This window comes from Carassius carassius, chromosome 7 (assembly GCF_963082965.1).
Source record: "Carassius carassius chromosome 7, fCarCar2.1, whole genome shotgun sequence".
NCBI classification, from domain to species: Eukaryota; Metazoa; Chordata; class Actinopteri; order Cypriniformes; family Cyprinidae; genus Carassius; species Carassius carassius.
In genome coordinates, this window is record NC_081761.1 from 16,669,249 (window position 1) to 16,686,198 (window position 16,950).

The window sequence follows — 16,950 nt, forward strand, 5'->3', positions numbered from 1 at the left end:
AAGTAAAAAACCTTAATGATGTACAAGATGTGTTTCTCAGAAACATGCAGTTTATCACTTGATGGACTGGAATCATGTTGATTATTGTGATTATCAGCTGTTTGAGCTCTCATTCTGACAGCACTGTTTAAACAGGTTTAAACCAGAAACCATGCGGCATGGCATATGATTAATACTCACTGTGGTACAGCGGAGAACGCACTGCCTCCGTTTTTGAGTCACCTTGGTTATTATGACCTTGATCCCTGAGGAAATACACCACTGAATCAAGAACAAGGAATCCAAAGGACAAATCACACACCTATGACTACTTAATTTATCCTACCTGAGGTGCTGTGCATCTTGACTGAGTCTGAGCTCTTTGCCTGTGAAGTTCTCAACACCTGGAGAGTCAGGATTGGTGGAACCACTGCTCAACCTATCACTGCTCTCGTATCCTGATTCTGTCCTCTGAATCATCCAGTTATCACTCCTCTGTGCTACATTTGCTCCACCTTTAGGCCTTGTCACCATCATCTGTCGCTGAGACTCCTGGGAGCTTTGACTTTCAGTCTCCAAACGTGAGTCATCTTCATAAATAGTCATCAGACCTTTTTGTTTTTCCTTCATCAGTCCTCTCTCATGGCCAAAGCGACGGACACATCGAGGGCTCCCACGCTGCTGTTGCTGACGCCGCTCTAGTTCACTCAGCACACTGTCTACATTCAGAACCTCTCGCACTGGTCGCCATGACGGCTTGGACTTGGTACGCTCCGGGAGACTTGTAGACCCACGATGGCAGAGGGATGATGACTCAGCATGACGAGTGGAGCCAGTGGCCATTCCCTGGTTTGAGCGGGTGGACTCCTGGGGTGATACACAAGGATGTACTGAAGAATGCTCAGGTCGAGAGACTCGTGAGGGAAGAGTTCTCTGTCTCTGGTCAGAATGAAATCTAGGGCCGTTTTCAGAGGGAGAAGATGATCGAGGATATGTCATATCTAAAAAAATAATAAAACAAATATTATTTAATTAGTAAGTAATTAAAATTATATATACAAAACTACAGTGGCCCAAAATGTATTTGGAAATCTAAGCCAAAATTAAGGCCAAAAAAGGAGTTATACCTAAGTCCGTTATTTTGAACTTTCTCTGCAAGTTTTGTGCAGTTTTTGCCATTTTCAGGCTTTGTATTTAAACAAACTCCTACTAGAGATTTAAATAGATCAACACCAAATTTAGTCAGTGTAATCTAAATGACTTTGTGATGTTAAATTGCAAAGATCTTGAGTTTTCGTTGAAGGGCATTTCCATGGCGGTCTGACAAGCTTCTAGCCTGACTACGTCAGACTTCGTACTTCCGCCTAATCTACCTTATGTACTCAGTCTGAGATAGCGACCTATCTCCTTTTCTGAAAACATCTAAAGGCCAATATTTTGTTAGAATCATACACTTGTTACAAAACTTAAAAGGCAGTGACCTGCCTTGCTTTTTTAGTCTCTTTACTCATCTCTCATCACCTTCCCATCTTCTGGTTGCTAAATCCCAGAGCCGGCGCAGCCACACCTGGCAGGCCTTAACACAGCTCAGTCTAGGTTCTTTAAGATTCTGAGAAGATGGGCATGCTGAGCTAGAACTCTTCTGGACCCCTTAGTATGTGCCAGGCTTCGGCTTCATCTTTTCATTCACCAAAAATTATTGGATTTCATCTGAAGTCTCTCGAGTTCTGTGCTCTTCTCTCATCACCTTAATAGCCAGAATAACATCTTTTGGAGTTCATCACCCTTCAAACCCAGAAAAACATGAAGAGCTCCAACATCACCAAACCTTCAAACCATTCAAAATTTTCATCCGAGACTGCATCCGGACACTCGACCAAGGCAATGCAAGTATCGTACATTTAACTAAACGAAACAGAGGTTTTGTGCAAGAATTACATGAGTTTCTGATTCTGTCACCAATTGTGAATAATGTCCCTTTTTCGATTCCGATCAAGCTAATTGCTCTAATGCATTAATACTGTAAGAGGGTTATTTTCTGTGGCCACAAAAATATCCTTTCTTAGAGTTGATATGAAATTACACTGAATGTTCACTGGACAAACAGATTAGCTGAAGACAATACTAATTCTGCTACAGTTACTACTGGCAGCCGATACAGTATAAGTTTGAAGATTACTTTGAAGTTTATTTACTTTTATGCTTAGCAATACTGATTGAATTATAGCAGAAAGAACTTTGAAAGATAAAATCGCGATCAATAATACTAAAAACAATAAAATATATACATTTGCACATATATGCATATACATCTGCCCATACATAAGGAAAATATTAGGGATGCACCAATCTATGCCACCGATTTTTATCGACCGATTTTTCCTCAATTTACAGCCATTAGCATATTGGCCATATAAGAAAAAAAGACAGATATAATAAACCAATGGTTTATTAATTAAATGCGTGAAGTCACTGAGCTGTATAATGTCTGTTACATAATCCTAGTGCTGCTGTCTGCACTTTAATGGTAACCAAATGACAAAAGATTGCACACTATTCTTCTCAAAAAGGTAAGAGAGGAGGTGACAAATATCGGTATCGGTATAGGAAACGGCCAATAAGTTTTAGTTTTAGTTTTTTGGTATCGGCCCCAAAAAATGTGCATCTATGTGCATCTAAAAAAACGCACAAAACATAAAAAGTTTTAAAACGTACAATGCAACTTAGCACTTAGCAACATTGATCATGTGTTGGTAAATCTCTCAATGATTCATTGTGCTCTCTTTTGCATGCTTTCCAGCAAAGCTGCTTGCTTGCTATTGTAATTAATTATAATTAATTATAATTATTTATGTACATTTCCCTTTTGAGCTAATTTGCTACAACCTATAGACTCAGTCTTTCATAATTATCACAGTTAAGTTCTGTTTTTAGTTGGTTTTCAGTCATTGCTGTCTTAAGTTCATTAACTCTTTTTTGTTTAATAATTTGATGATTTGACTTTCGTTCAGCTGTTGCTTAATTATTTCTTTGTTTGTATTAGTATTTATATGCCTGTGTTTCTTCTGTGTTTCTCACTAATGCTTACATTCAGTTCCTTATGTTAATAAAGTCTGTTTGCTTTAATCTTCATGCTCCTGCACACACAACATTTAGCCAAAGCGTGTCAATAAGTTTATGCTGATTTTAACATGAATTTTAAGCCTCTTTGAACAGCATATGCTTTCGGCAGGCTGTTTAATAGGACAGATGGTTTGCTGTTATTTTGGAGGTTAGCCAGTACTCAAACTTTTTACTGTGTGTAAGTTGCCTTTAGAAGCTCTGTCTGTCAGAACAGGCACCCCCAACTGAAAATAGAAAAGTTGAATCATGAGCAGCACACTTCTTCTATGTTTTCAAACTCCCAGAACTATATCTGTAAGCTGCAATCTCAACTAAATAAACAGTGGCTGTATATGCTGGCTCATGAGCCAAAGTTAAATCTTATGATGAAGGATATACAACAACAAATTTATTGATTGCAATGATTCATCATTCATTCTTTGTAATTACAATTCACTCATTGAAAATGTAAAATGTTTCATGCATTTACTTAATTAATAGCTAATCAGGATTTCTGTGTAGTCAATAGTGGAAAATATTTGCATTAAAAAAATATAAATATTCAATTTAAAAATCTGATATTATCAAATGTCTGAATTGATTAACCCCATCAACATATATAGATGAAATATTACAAATATTTTTCATACTGTTTTAAATATGAAACCTCATTTCAGAGACACAAAATAGAAAAACAAAAAAACACAGGACTACACAGTAACACAGTAGCAAACTAAAAGTATAAAATCGGCTTATGCTAAAAGGGCTCTAGTGCTCATGAAGAGGTTTAGCAGTTCTGTTCTGGCCTGTAGATGATGTCTCATGATTGATGCATATTACCAGTGGAAACCGTTTAACATGTTTAACACACAAATCTCCATGAATTACAAAATACAAAAAATGCAAGGTAAAATTAATGAGTGAAGCATGGTCTATACTAATGCTAAAATAAGATTAAAGTCAAAACATTTTATAAGCACATTAGTAAAAAGGTACTATTATTGTATAACACATATTCTGTATGAATCATCACTGGAACTGTGTTATTTTGTAGAATTTATTTCATAGAAGAATACAACAGACACTACAAAGGCTACTGTGCACAGGATTATTCATTATAAGTATAAATAACTCAAATATTTCATTATAAATATGTAGAAAAGTGAAAACTGCCGTCTGAAATTTTCTTCTGAAATGTGCATTTTTATCAGACTCCTATATATTTATGTTTAGTTATTTCCCTTTAATTGCGTAGAAAAAGACCTATACATTGCCATTAGAATAAATTTACTGAACCTAAACATAGGAGCCTGATAAAAATGCTCATTTTAGAAAAACATTTCAGATGGCACTTAGAGGCTTTTGCATCTGAATTCTTCAAATGTGTCTTTTATTAACATACCTTTGTGTTGGAGAGAGTCTGATCTTCGGTAGCTTCTTTCACTCTCTCTTCTCTGTCCTCCTCCTCGGTGAGAAACATCTCTGGAAGACTGTCGGTACCTGCTTGGACTTTCTGGAAGCACTTTAACTGGAACATTGAAAATGGAGAAATTTGTGACTTTCATCATATCAGTATGTTTCTAATGAAATGTCTCCAAACATTGTTTTTTATATATATATAGTTTGAGTATATATATATATATAATATATTGTGTGGACATGAACAACTAATCATGATGACTTACACCGATTGGCTGAAGACTGCATTGTTTTGTGGGATCCCTGATTTGTTCGTTGGGAACCAACACTCATATCCCTCACACTGTCCAGTTTCTTAGAGCCTGACAGCCGAGTATCTGCCAAAGAGAACAACAGACAGAAAAACACAGAGGTAAACCTACATTCAGTTAGACTTTATATATATGTGTGTGTGTGTGTGTGTGTGTGTGTGTGTGTGTGTATATATATATATATATATATATAATGAAACCAAAAAAACTATACTTGCATGAGGAACAGGTCAATGTTTGCAAAAAGAGAAGTAAGAACATTTGGGTAAACTTATCCTTTTAAAGAAAGAATGATGTCTGGACTTTTGACTGGTTTATCTATCATGCTGCTGTAGACCAACCTATTTTAATGTACTTTCAGAAAAAAAGACTTGTATAAATTGATTCTGTCTCTCATCCAGTGCACACTGAGTTAAGTAATCAAATAAGGCAGTGCAATCTGTAACTTAACAAACTAAACTACATTACATCTCTGCTGTGTCTGCAAACGTCTGCTGGGAGAGAGAGAGGACAAACTTTTATTATGTGCTTATATAGGGCACACAGTGAGCCACCCCAGATGTTTGAAGAGGGAAAAAAACAACACATGGATTACAGCATTCCCCATAGATGAAGAGCAAAGTGGATTTGCCACTGTACAGTACACACATAAAAATTGTATAATAAATCAAACAAATAGGGAATAATAATCCAGTTAAACTAAAACCATTAAAACAAAACAATAGAAAATTCATTGGATTTAAATCGACATCAATCATAATATAATCTATCTTGAAGAATTAAATCTTCAAAAAAAAGGAAAATGAACATTAAATACTGTACTTATGTAATCTTGACCTGACTGCAAAAAAAATGCTGAAAAAAGGCAGTTTACTTGTAACAATAGATGCATTTTATCTTTAATCACAAAAATAATATTAACAAATCAAAACATGAAACATGACCTTGAGAACACAACTAACCAATAATACAATGATTACTACAGTATAATAATACAATGATAATAAAATTTATACTTTATTTAACTTTTATAAATTCTTGCTTACGTTTTGTTATGTAATGTTTGGCTTTTTGCCAGTTATTATTTCTAGGGTTGGTGAGGTCAGGGAATGATGGAGAGAAAAGCTGGAATGGGATCAGGACAGGTGCACCAAAGGTCTATATATAGGAACATGCATGTCTCTGACATTTCTTTACAATTTACAAGGAAAATATTGACGTCAATTGAAAAATAGTGTTGTTGCTCTTAAATAGTACTGTCTAAAAGTTTTGTTAAATATATTAAGCATACAAAAATAGCACAACAAATTTTCATTTCATTGATGTACACAATGTTTTCACTACAGACAAAAATATTATTTTCAAAGCCTTTCTTAGGTAATGTTGTCGTCAAGCCCATAATTTAAAGCCAGTGAAAACTTAGCAACTTTGATGAAATCTTGGGAGCATGAGCAGCCTATCACTACTGAGAAAGCATCTGTGTTCTGCTCAGCAGAAGTGTTGACAGCTCAGTCTTAAGTACAGAGCTCAGCAGAGACTGCAGGAACACGCTGGCACAGATCCCACATTAAACATCCTTCCAAAAGCACCAGAGGAACAAATCCAGGAAACACATTAAGACATTTCACAGTCTACAAAAGACTGAGCAACTACCAAGAAATCACACAAAGGTCCAACAGAGGAGGGAAATTATCGAGTGGACAAATTGCTGCTGCACAACTGCTAGTTACCTATGTACAACACTGGTCTGTACTGCATCACACTGTTGTCAGCTATTGACACAAATAATATCAAATCAATAAAGCTTACAGGACAAAAGAAAAGAAATACAAGCACTACTTACAGATATTCATGGAAAAATAAGAATGCTTTCCCATTCCAATAGCATTAGGTGAATATGACAGCCTGGGGAGAATATCCATTTAGCACACGAGACAGAGTAAAGCAAGAATGGAAGACAGAATGGAGGGAAAATTCAGTAGAGTAGAGACAAGAGAATAACATTGCAATGCAGAGGCCAGAGGGAAAGGATTAGGACAGACAGAGATAAAGTGAAAGGCAGCGAGAGAAAGCGCGCGTGGGTGATAATCCCTGTCCTCGGTAGAGTTCAGAAACCCGCACAGAAATCGACTCATCCACCCGGCAAATGCTTGCCGCAAAAACTGGGATTTGTGCTCAAGGTCACAAATAGAATATAGTAATGAATAAAAGCACATTTTACATAACTCTCAGGGCCCACTGAAAGTTGGTCTGTACCTAATTTCCATAGAAAGGATCATTCATAATAATAATAATAATAAAATATTATGTAGTTTCATCTCATACACTGTTCTTGGACACAACAGCTTAATGATTTGAGAGAAAAATTGCTTGATTCATTAATTTATTTTTCATTTATTCATTTTGGAATTAAATATTTTAAAAGGTTACACCCAAGCCACACAGCTAAAAAAAACTATGTACTATGTAGACTATGTACTATGTGGATGTTCTCATACACTGTTAAGCAAGGCAGTTTTACCTGTCCCCTTCCCATTGAGGGGGGAGCTATAACGAGACCACATGGTTGTCTGTCTGGGGGCATCTTCATTGGACACTGGGGTACCATCTGGGTTGGCGTAGAACAAGAGGAGAGGCTGGAAGTGACCCCGGATACATTTAGATGCAACATCTTTCCACTTGGAGCCAATCTAGATACAAGATATTAGACACATAAATATGTCAGTGAACACCAAGAGTTCAAATATTTTAGAGCATATGATGACCTACTTTCAGCAAAGTTTTTAGAAGGTACATCTGCAACCATAGTCCAATTCAATATGGAAACCAGAGACTCTTAAATCCGAGTCATATTTAAACCTAGATTTAATTATTATTAACACTAGCACTAATAACATCCGGCTTTACTAGTCAGGAAATTCAAAAGGTAATTCTAATGAGGTGAGTGCGCTAACAAAGATTATGTCAGAGACTGTAATCTGTTCTGGCCCTGTTCCAAAGGAAGGTGAATGTCATCTATGACGTCCAAACGGTGTCCAGAGAATACAGAAAAATAGCATTCAGAGATAATGCAATTGGAATAGTTTGTGATGTAGACTTGGTCTGTTGAAGAGAGAATGGCTCCATTCTCCATGCAAGGTGCCGCTTTTAAATTTAATAAATAATCTTAATAGAGCTTCATGAGTCTGCTAGTTACTTTGACATAGCACATAAATCATATCACATAGAGACTGTGTTTGCTCTAACTCTTAACTAAGCTCTGCACTTAGTTTATTCAATCTGCACCTCATTGTTTGCACCTCAGTTTGTCTAATTACTTTAACTCTGACTCCACTTTTATACCGAGAAAAAGCTACCTAACTACAGTATTATAAGTACAGTATTATAAAAATGCATGCTAGACACTATAGGCTACTGACTACTAACCACTAAAAGAGGTGCTAGATGTAGTTTCTAAACCACTTCTCATTTGTTTGTTTTTTTCCATTTTAGGACATTGTCCCTATTAAACCACTTAACTGTATCCTTGTAAATGTATTATTTTCACTCCCAATTGGTTGCCCTTTGATTTATCTGCACTTGCAGTGTCATTAACCATGAAAGTACTATGTAACATAACATGTTTTATGTTTTTACATACCTAAATACCAACATGCTTCTGTGGGGGGTGGATTATTAAGAATAGCTTGTGCTAACTTAAATCTGGAACTCATTTCCAAGGTCCCTCTATAGCACTATTCAATTTCTAGTTTCCTGCTGTATCTCAATATCTCAAAGTGTCCTTGAGTTATGTAAAAGCACTATATAAAGAAAATATCTTCTTCTTCTTATAGTTTTTGCACTTTGGCTTCTCCTTTAGAAAACAGTCATCCAACTCCAAAACAAAAAATAAATAAATCATGCAGTAGTTGTATTTGTTGTAACAGTTAAAAATGGCACTTGATAGAGAAGACCACCTGTCATGTATGATTCCAGAAGCCAAAGTGCTGGTAAAATCTGATAATTTTAAATTTTGAGATATTTTTTAATATTACATTATATTCCAAATACCTTATACAGTCGTACTGTAAATACCAAATTGAATGACAGTAAAATTACAAAAGGTCTCCCTGTATCTAGCTGTAGTTAACTTCAATGATCAAAGTCAAAATGGTTGAATCTCATGGATCAACCCTTATGGTGTTTGAACCTACTATCTAAGATCCAACACATTTCAGGAGGTAAATGTCAAATAACAAATTAATTCTTTCACGCTTGCACAAATGTGTGTGCTGGTGAAATACCTCTTTCACGGTTGCGTCATCAAAAAAGATCCATTTGGAAGACTTGCTGTGAAAAGCGAATGCTAGGTAATGTCGACTAGAGTAACAGATCATTCCCACCAGGTGGAGATCTCTCTTCTTGGCATTTTCATCAGTGACTCTATAGAACAGCTGAAGAATAAATAGAGAGAACAGTCAAACTGACATTTAAAACTCATGGTGAGAATAATAAAAATATATATTTTGAAGCATTGTTACTACAATGTGACACATTTAGTCTACTGCAATATTTCAGTTCCATCTGCAAACTGTAATCTCTCAAAATGAAAATGAAAGGGTAAACTGCCTCTAGCTCAGGGAGTTCAAGCCAATGCACAGGATGGTTTTGTCGAAGTAAAGGTTCATGTCTCCTCTGGTGTAGTGACCTAGACATTATGCGATATTGGCCTGCAGCACTCATATGACTGCTGAGGAGGAAACTGAGGTCTAACAGAGGGGAGTCTGGTTGAATTTAACAACACATACAGTACTTGCAAGCAGCCATGTGGCATTTAAATTACACATTTGATATTTATGCATGTACAATAAAATTAAATTTCCATTCCAAGTTAAATTTAACAATATATTTAAAAAATGTAACAAGTTTTGGAAAATGTAAACAAAAGTAATACATTTTGTTTGCGGTGGCCACAAATTAAGAATTAATTCCCACAACTTATTAACTCAGTCCAACTGTAGCCTTGTTGTATTAATTCTTTCCAGAACTTTAGTTAAATATCTCGCTATCTAGTGAAGTTCCAAACTTAGATTTTAGGTGGAGCCTAAACGTTCAGTCCTGTCAATCATTTCTGCAACCATATATATACAGCAGTCACTGCGCCGTCCCAATGACGATTCTTCTGGCACTCCTCTGCCTTCCCTTTTCCGACTTTATTTCCTTAATTTCTCCTTCACATTGTACAATCGAATTCTAATTCAGAACTCGAGCAGAGGTTCAAATTCGAGTCTCCTTCAAGATGATTAAGTATGTTCACCATTTTCGAGCAGGACTGATTGGGCAGGCGAACTCATGAAACTTAATTAAAACGAGGGAACTAATTATTAGAAAATGGCCACAACTGAACTAAAATGAGGGAATGAATTAGTACAAAATAACAAAATGCAGTCACTAATAAATACATTTTCATATGTAAAGGATTTGCCACTGATGATTCAAACGCAAGTTTTAAGCAGTGCAGAGTAGTGCTTGTTGTTTGTCGTTTCTCCAATCACAACTGCAGACATGGTTTTATGTTTATGCGGCAATGCAACACAATGCGTAAAAATACAGTATAAGTCATTATAATAAGTAATTATTTCCTCACAGGATGCAAAAAAATGCCTCGTTTATAACGGGTTTTATTGTTTTTGTCTCATTGCGCCAGGACACAGCATCACAGTATGTTAAGGGCCGTAACAATTCCGTTACACACTTGAGGTACTGTATACAGGCCAATCACAATGCACTGGATAGCTGGCCAATCAGAGCACACCTTGCTTTTCAGAACGATGAGTTTTGTAAAAATCGATGCATTTCACAAAGGTGGGGCATAGAGGAGAAACAATAATGTATAGTATGTGGAAAACATTTTTGAACCTTAAACTGCATAAACACATTTCATTACGCCAAATACACAAAATAATGTTCTTTTTAGCAACATCATATGACCCCTTTAACTCAGGTAAAAATATTAATAGATGTTTAGTTTTGGACTGATATGCCAGTCTCCCTACATGTTGTTAAATCAATGTTTTGATTTAATAAGCAACGCAGAACATGACACAGTCATTGAATGTATACTGTAACAATAAAAACTGATCTTGAATAAAAATGAATGGAGACAGCTAGAGTTGTGCAGAAAGATTTGACCCTCACCCCCGAGAGATTGAGGTTTGGGCCCAGAGAGCGGATGACATCTTCAGTGAGGTCAGACTGTTCAGCGTCCCACACAAAGCCAATGGTGACGATCTCTGGGCAGTTCATCAGCACACGGCGGATTTTGATACTCTGCCCACAGTTACTCTGCAATGCACAGATCAAATTACACTGAGCAAAATTTCAAACAAAGGCGTACTGATGCAGCATATAATAATAATACTGTTTTCTTGTATAGTGCCTATCAAGGCTGGAAGAAAGTGCATATAGAAACAATCATGAACAAATGTTAATTACAGTAATTAAGTCAAATCAAACACTTTGTGATGAAAATAATGGCACTAGGGGTGCATTTATGATTTACATAATATTTATGTATTTGGTTTTTTTATCCATTTCTCTTCTGAAGATTATCTGTGCATTCTGTACACAACTAAAATAAACAATATTAGAAGCCTCTGCTATATTTTAAATTTGACAGCTGAGAAGATGCAAGAGGCAAGAGCTACAAAGAGAACTCATCATAAAACTTATTTAGGACTATTTATAAAGAGGTATTAATACAATGTCCATATATATTAATTTAAGGTATGTTTTTATTATTTTACTTTCTTTGGTTTGGTTTCACAGGTTATAAGCTATGCTGTAAAGTTATCAGACCTGACAAGTAGCCTACAGGTCAAATGGTAAAAAGCAACATTTTCAATTTCAAATATGTCAGAATTTGATGTACATGCAACTAAAAGAAGATTTAAATGAAAGAAAAGCTGATATACAGGGCAGTTGCGGAGATCTCCAATGGTGTTGGCTGCCTGCAGCAGTTCACCAAACATGTCTGAACGCAGTCTGTCTGTCTTCTCCAAGATCCGCTCCACTTGTTGACTGACAAAAGAGCAAAGAGCACAAATGAGATAATTTGTTTCTAGGTTGTAGACATAATGTTCCGCCGACCTCTATTCCACTTTGTTAAAAATAAACTGTAATCCTTTAATGTAAACAGTTCTATTTTCTATGAAGTTTTCAGACACTTTCTCTGTCAGAATTTGTCTGTCTTGTCCAAAGAATTCATGTAGGATGGTTAAACTGGGTCAGCTGGATTCTCACACTTACACTATTCATAAAAGCATATACAATATTACTAAATAGATTATCACTTACAGTAGATTATTTCACTCACCATAGGGCCGTGGAGGATACATAGTGCACAAGCTCAGTGAAGGGAAGAGGGTCTGATGATGCTCCACAACTACGACAAACAAACTACAGACAGAAAGAAACTTCTGTAAGGGCGACGCGAGGTCTAACAATACAAACAAAAAATACAGCAATCTGCCATTGTTATGGATTGCCTTGTAATAACTTCTCAAAGAATAACACAGAAAACACTGAGAATAAACTGTTATTTGAAGTAGTAGCTGAGTAGGTTTCAGTGAAAATGGAAAAAGAAGAGAAAACATAGTATCATAGTTATCATAGTACCTGCTCATAGAGAGTCATGGCAAACTTCTGGTGGGTAATGCACGATTTGGAAGTACACACTTCTGTGGCTGAATCAGAAACCAGGTGCAGGTGTATCCTTTCTAAAATGTTCTGCTGTCTCCCATAGTTACCAAAATAGATGGAAAGAGGAAGCAAAAAGGAAACAATGATCAGTGATAAGTCAGACTCTATTGACACAGTTATTCTTAGTGCTAGCCTCAAACTTCTTCATGTTATTTTTAAAAAATCATTGTTATTATTAGAGACATCAACCTATCACAAAGTATGTCAAACAACACAAAACAGCTACTTAAAATAAAGCACATTAATGGCACCAAACGGATTTAAATTATTCAAAGCAAAGAAAGAAATTGTGAACAATTTTATTTGATTGCTCATAAAAAAAGAAAATTGACTGTGCATTTAATAAACATATTTTACAACACTGTTGCCATAAGAAATAGGTTATAAGGACAATATATACATTCTAATTAGCCCTTTCAACATTTAGCTTTTCAAGATATTGTGTCAAGGCCTTAAATGGATAGTTCATCAAAAATGTGAATTCTGTCATGATTTACTTTGATACTATGATACTATGTTATTCTAAACCTGTATCTTTTTTTTTTTTTTTGAGAGAAATTTTAAAAAATGTGTCTGATTTTTTTATTTTTATTTGTCCACAGTTGACTTCGCTTAGTTTTAAAATATCTTATTTGTTTCTCACGGAAACAAAAATAATGTTAATACAGGTTTGGAACAATATGATAGTGAGTAAATAATGACACCATTTTCATTTTTTGGTGAACTATATTTAATTCCCTTGTGCAGCTTTTACTATAAAATGCAAACATTTAGGCAGTGCCCAGACACTGCAGAGCTCTTGAAATCTGGCCTAGACCACTGCGCAATGCACACATAACTGTTTGTGATAGTCACAAGTGAACGTCATTTGGACCCTGATCAAATGAGATCAGCTGACACAGTGATGATGTATAAACCACTTTAACCTTTCTACTTTAACTTCCCAGAGGTCCATACAACTTAAAGCACTGCCATATAACTCCAGTTTTAATAAAAGCTTACTGGCCTTACAAACCAGACACGGGCATTAGCATTAAATAAGGTCTAGACTTCAGTAGACTCTTTTGCACGACAGGTAAACAAAAAAGTTTAAAGAGATTTTATCTCAAGTAAACTGAAATTCTACATTTACATATACAATATGCAAATACATGAGGTGAAACATACAAAACACTCTGCTGCATCATCCATAAGGCCCAGCTGGAAGCGCTGCTCGTCTTTAAAGGTTTCAGCCAGAGCATGACGCAGGGTATCTGACGGCAGAGCCCGCTCTCGACTCTGCTGGAACTGACAGAAGATGCTCTATGAAAAGAAACAATGCAATAATCCTCACAAACAAACTCAGCACTGTAGTATACACAATTCAAAAATGCAATATAGAGTTCCTTGAGAAAAGCTGTTGTAAAATATATGATTATGAATGTGTGTGCCATGTTAACTTTGGATGTGTCTCAGAACCCAGTAAGCCCAGACTCGCAGTTTGTTTACTGTCTACATGAACTAAGATAATATATGCCTAATAAGCATAAGTAAAAAATGTAAAAAAGAAATAATAAACATGTAAAACACCCCAATATTGGGCAAAACGAAAAAGATCAAAGTTACCAAGAAATCAAAATGGACAATTATTTTTAGTTTTATAATGTATTTCGTTGTAATTATTTTTTACTCATATGTCCTTATAATCTGATGTGCATACCGGTACAAGGGCTAGTCAATAATCTAGCAATGAGTCACTCACATGAGATCACAGCAATTAGCAAATGACAACACTCCAATCATCTAATCAGTTCCAGATGGACAAAATCTAGTTTGAGAAGTCGTTTCACTTGGATGTACATCTCATTAGGGAAGAAAAAGACTATCACATTTTCTATTGCATGCAAACTTACTTTAAATTTGCCATTCAATTTGAAATAATAAAAAAAATAAAAAAATATGTATATAAAAAGCTTGGAAATTCAAACAATAAAGCTTACTGGGTTTTGAGACATTTGGACCTTTATGTGTGTACCTTTAAAGCACAGAAAATACAGGCATCACCCAAGCAGAAATGGCCAGAGAGCTGTCGTAGGCTCCTCCTGAAGATGTCAAGCTGCCAAAGAACCTAAAAGAAACAGGTCTTTAGTTTGCATAAAATCAGCCTGCCACAGTGTACCATGTTGAATAATTGTTGCACTCTTAATGAGATACTATATAAACTTTTACAAATAAAGGTATAGATTAACTTTTCAGTGAACAATTCTTAAAAGAATCATTTGTCTTAGTGTGAAGAACATTTAAAAAAATCTAAAGAACCTTTTCTATATGCAGGTTTTAAGGATGCTAAAAGTTCTTCATGGAACCACAAAAACCAATAAAGAAATTTTTTGATTATTCTAAAATAGATTATTCAAATTTTGTTATTTTTAGCAAGTTCCCACCATTTCTTATAATTATCTGTGAGTATTTGCATTAGCATCCCCTTTGCACCTGTTACTTGTTTCCTGATTATCTATCGGGTATTAATTGACTGCATGTCTTTTGTTGATTCATTATGAGCATTGAGAATAGCTGGATGGCTGAAACGTCTGCTCTTGCTCTAATAAAATGATTGTTTTTTTTTTGTTAAAGACTTTGTCTAGTTTTTCAGAGTGCGAACCATCAACAGTCTCTTTTGCATTAGCATTACACAGAATATTTCACATTCACTATTTGTGATATCCCACACCTCTACATGTTTTCAATATTTACCAGAACATCACTCACCTGTACAGCACTGTTGAGGAAGCAGCTGTTCTGGCCTGGCTCATTAAGAAGACCTTTGGTCAAAGCGAGAGAGATCATACTGCCTGGCTGGTAGGACTTGCCCAGCCCCGTCCCACTCCAGGTACCTGTACCAGCCATGTTGCTTCCAGGCTTTTTAAATAGTTTGACCCATGCCATGAGGTTGGAGCGTGGCCCTCTCCAGCAAACAACCAGAGTCAATTACTGAAGCAACTTGAGGTTGATACATCTGTTTTAGGCAGCATTAGTTCTCAGCAGTCCCTGTACCTGACAGAGAAGACCAACTTCACAGTGCCCTACAAAAAGAGGCAAATACACTACACTGGATTTTTTTCTGATGTGCAGGATTTGACAGCACACCATTTGAATATAAAGAACCATTCAAAACAGTAGCTTTTTATTATGTGTGAACATGTGACTTTTAGCCACAAGTTGCGGCACGTTGCTTCATCAGTCCAGCAGTTACTATGACAATGATCACACTCTGTCTCATTGGTTTGTGTGGATTCATCTGTATCCAGGCACACTGGCAATAAGAGGATGGATGCAGATAGAAGAACAAATCCATTACTCTCCTCAACATTTCCAGCAAAGTCAATGGAGGTCACTGAAGGGGGTCATTCATAAAGGCTCCTCAGGACAGGCACTGAAGGAGAACACTGGCGATCAAAGGAAGACCTAAAGAGAGGGAGAGACACACAGAGAAGGGTTGGGGGTGCAGAAGGTGAGCAATATGAAGAGATAAAATCAATGTTGTTAAATAGAAAGCTACATATGGATACTCCAACCATTTTGTACACAGGTATTACATAACCTCTGATTGCTATTTGCAATTAGGAGCTACATATTCTTCTGAGCACAACGTTTACAGATAATCTTCGTGACAAGGTGATTTGTTCTTTTTACACTCTTTGCCACAACAGAGTTATCTCAATTGGACATAAAATGTCTATAAAATGTGGGCATTCGGTTGTGAATTCAAAAGAATAGTACAATCCCATTCATATGTTTTGGTTAAATCTGTTTAAAACTCATTGACAGGTCCTCAGTCCTCATGCATTATGTGGAGATGTATTTGTATTGCTTTGATCATTCTCTAAGGAACCCACCATCTTGAATGCCACAGTTGGTTGATTAAGTACAATGCCTGCACTATTGGTCACTACCTTTAGTGAGCATGAAAACAATAGGTAAACAAACACAGACATTTTAGGTAATTTAGAAAGCCTAGCCAGAATACCTCCAGAAAATGGATATATGGTCACTCTGTCTATAGATCTATAGTTCATAAAATAGATTGGACTGGACTTTTTACTGGTTGAGCTCCGAAAGAACATGGAGGCAAGTCCAAACATTTCATAAGATGTTATGTCTCGTATTCAACTCAGTGTTGATAGGCACAATGACAACGGCAAGATGAAGTATCAAAACAGCTGCTCTAATGGTCTTTGGTCAGCAATGTTTAAGACAGTACTATCTAAAAAAACATGACAGTAAAAAAAAAAAAATGAAACTGAAATATAGCTGAAAAATTTAAGCTGCTACATTAAAGAAGTACATGAAACAAACTTAGTGACTGTTTATAGTCTGTTTATAATTGAGCTCTTTTTGTGTTTTTGTGTAGTTGACTTTT

The 16,950-nt window shown here is 35.9% G+C and overlaps 1 protein-coding gene across 2 annotated transcripts in view; it reads right to left on the reverse strand.

The window, feature by feature from the left end:
• The window catches only part of usp53b (ubiquitin specific peptidase 53b), a 32,415-nt gene that overhangs the window by 13,107 nt on the left and 2,358 nt on the right, over window positions 1–16,950 (reverse strand). For both annotated transcript variants that reach the window (XM_059554043.1, XM_059554042.1), the window contains exons 2-14: window positions 15,300–15,995; window positions 14,566–14,658; window positions 13,719–13,853; window positions 12,468–12,581; window positions 12,166–12,248; window positions 11,765–11,870; window positions 10,989–11,135; window positions 9,095–9,244; window positions 7,333–7,501; window positions 4,767–4,877; window positions 4,484–4,609; window positions 326–980; window positions 181–245 (exon numbers count right to left, since the gene is read on the reverse strand). In XM_059554043.1, coding sequence (XP_059410026.1) covers window positions 181–245; window positions 326–980; window positions 4,484–4,609; window positions 4,767–4,877; window positions 7,333–7,501; window positions 9,095–9,244; window positions 10,989–11,135; window positions 11,765–11,870; window positions 12,166–12,248; window positions 12,468–12,581; window positions 13,719–13,853; window positions 14,566–14,658; window positions 15,300–15,476 — 2,131 coding nt within the window. In that variant the 5' untranslated portion in view covers window positions 15,477–15,995. The remainder of the gene's footprint in view (window positions 1–180; window positions 246–325; window positions 981–4,483; window positions 4,610–4,766; window positions 4,878–7,332; window positions 7,502–9,094; window positions 9,245–10,988; window positions 11,136–11,764; window positions 11,871–12,165; window positions 12,249–12,467; window positions 12,582–13,718; window positions 13,854–14,565; window positions 14,659–15,299; window positions 15,996–16,950) is intronic.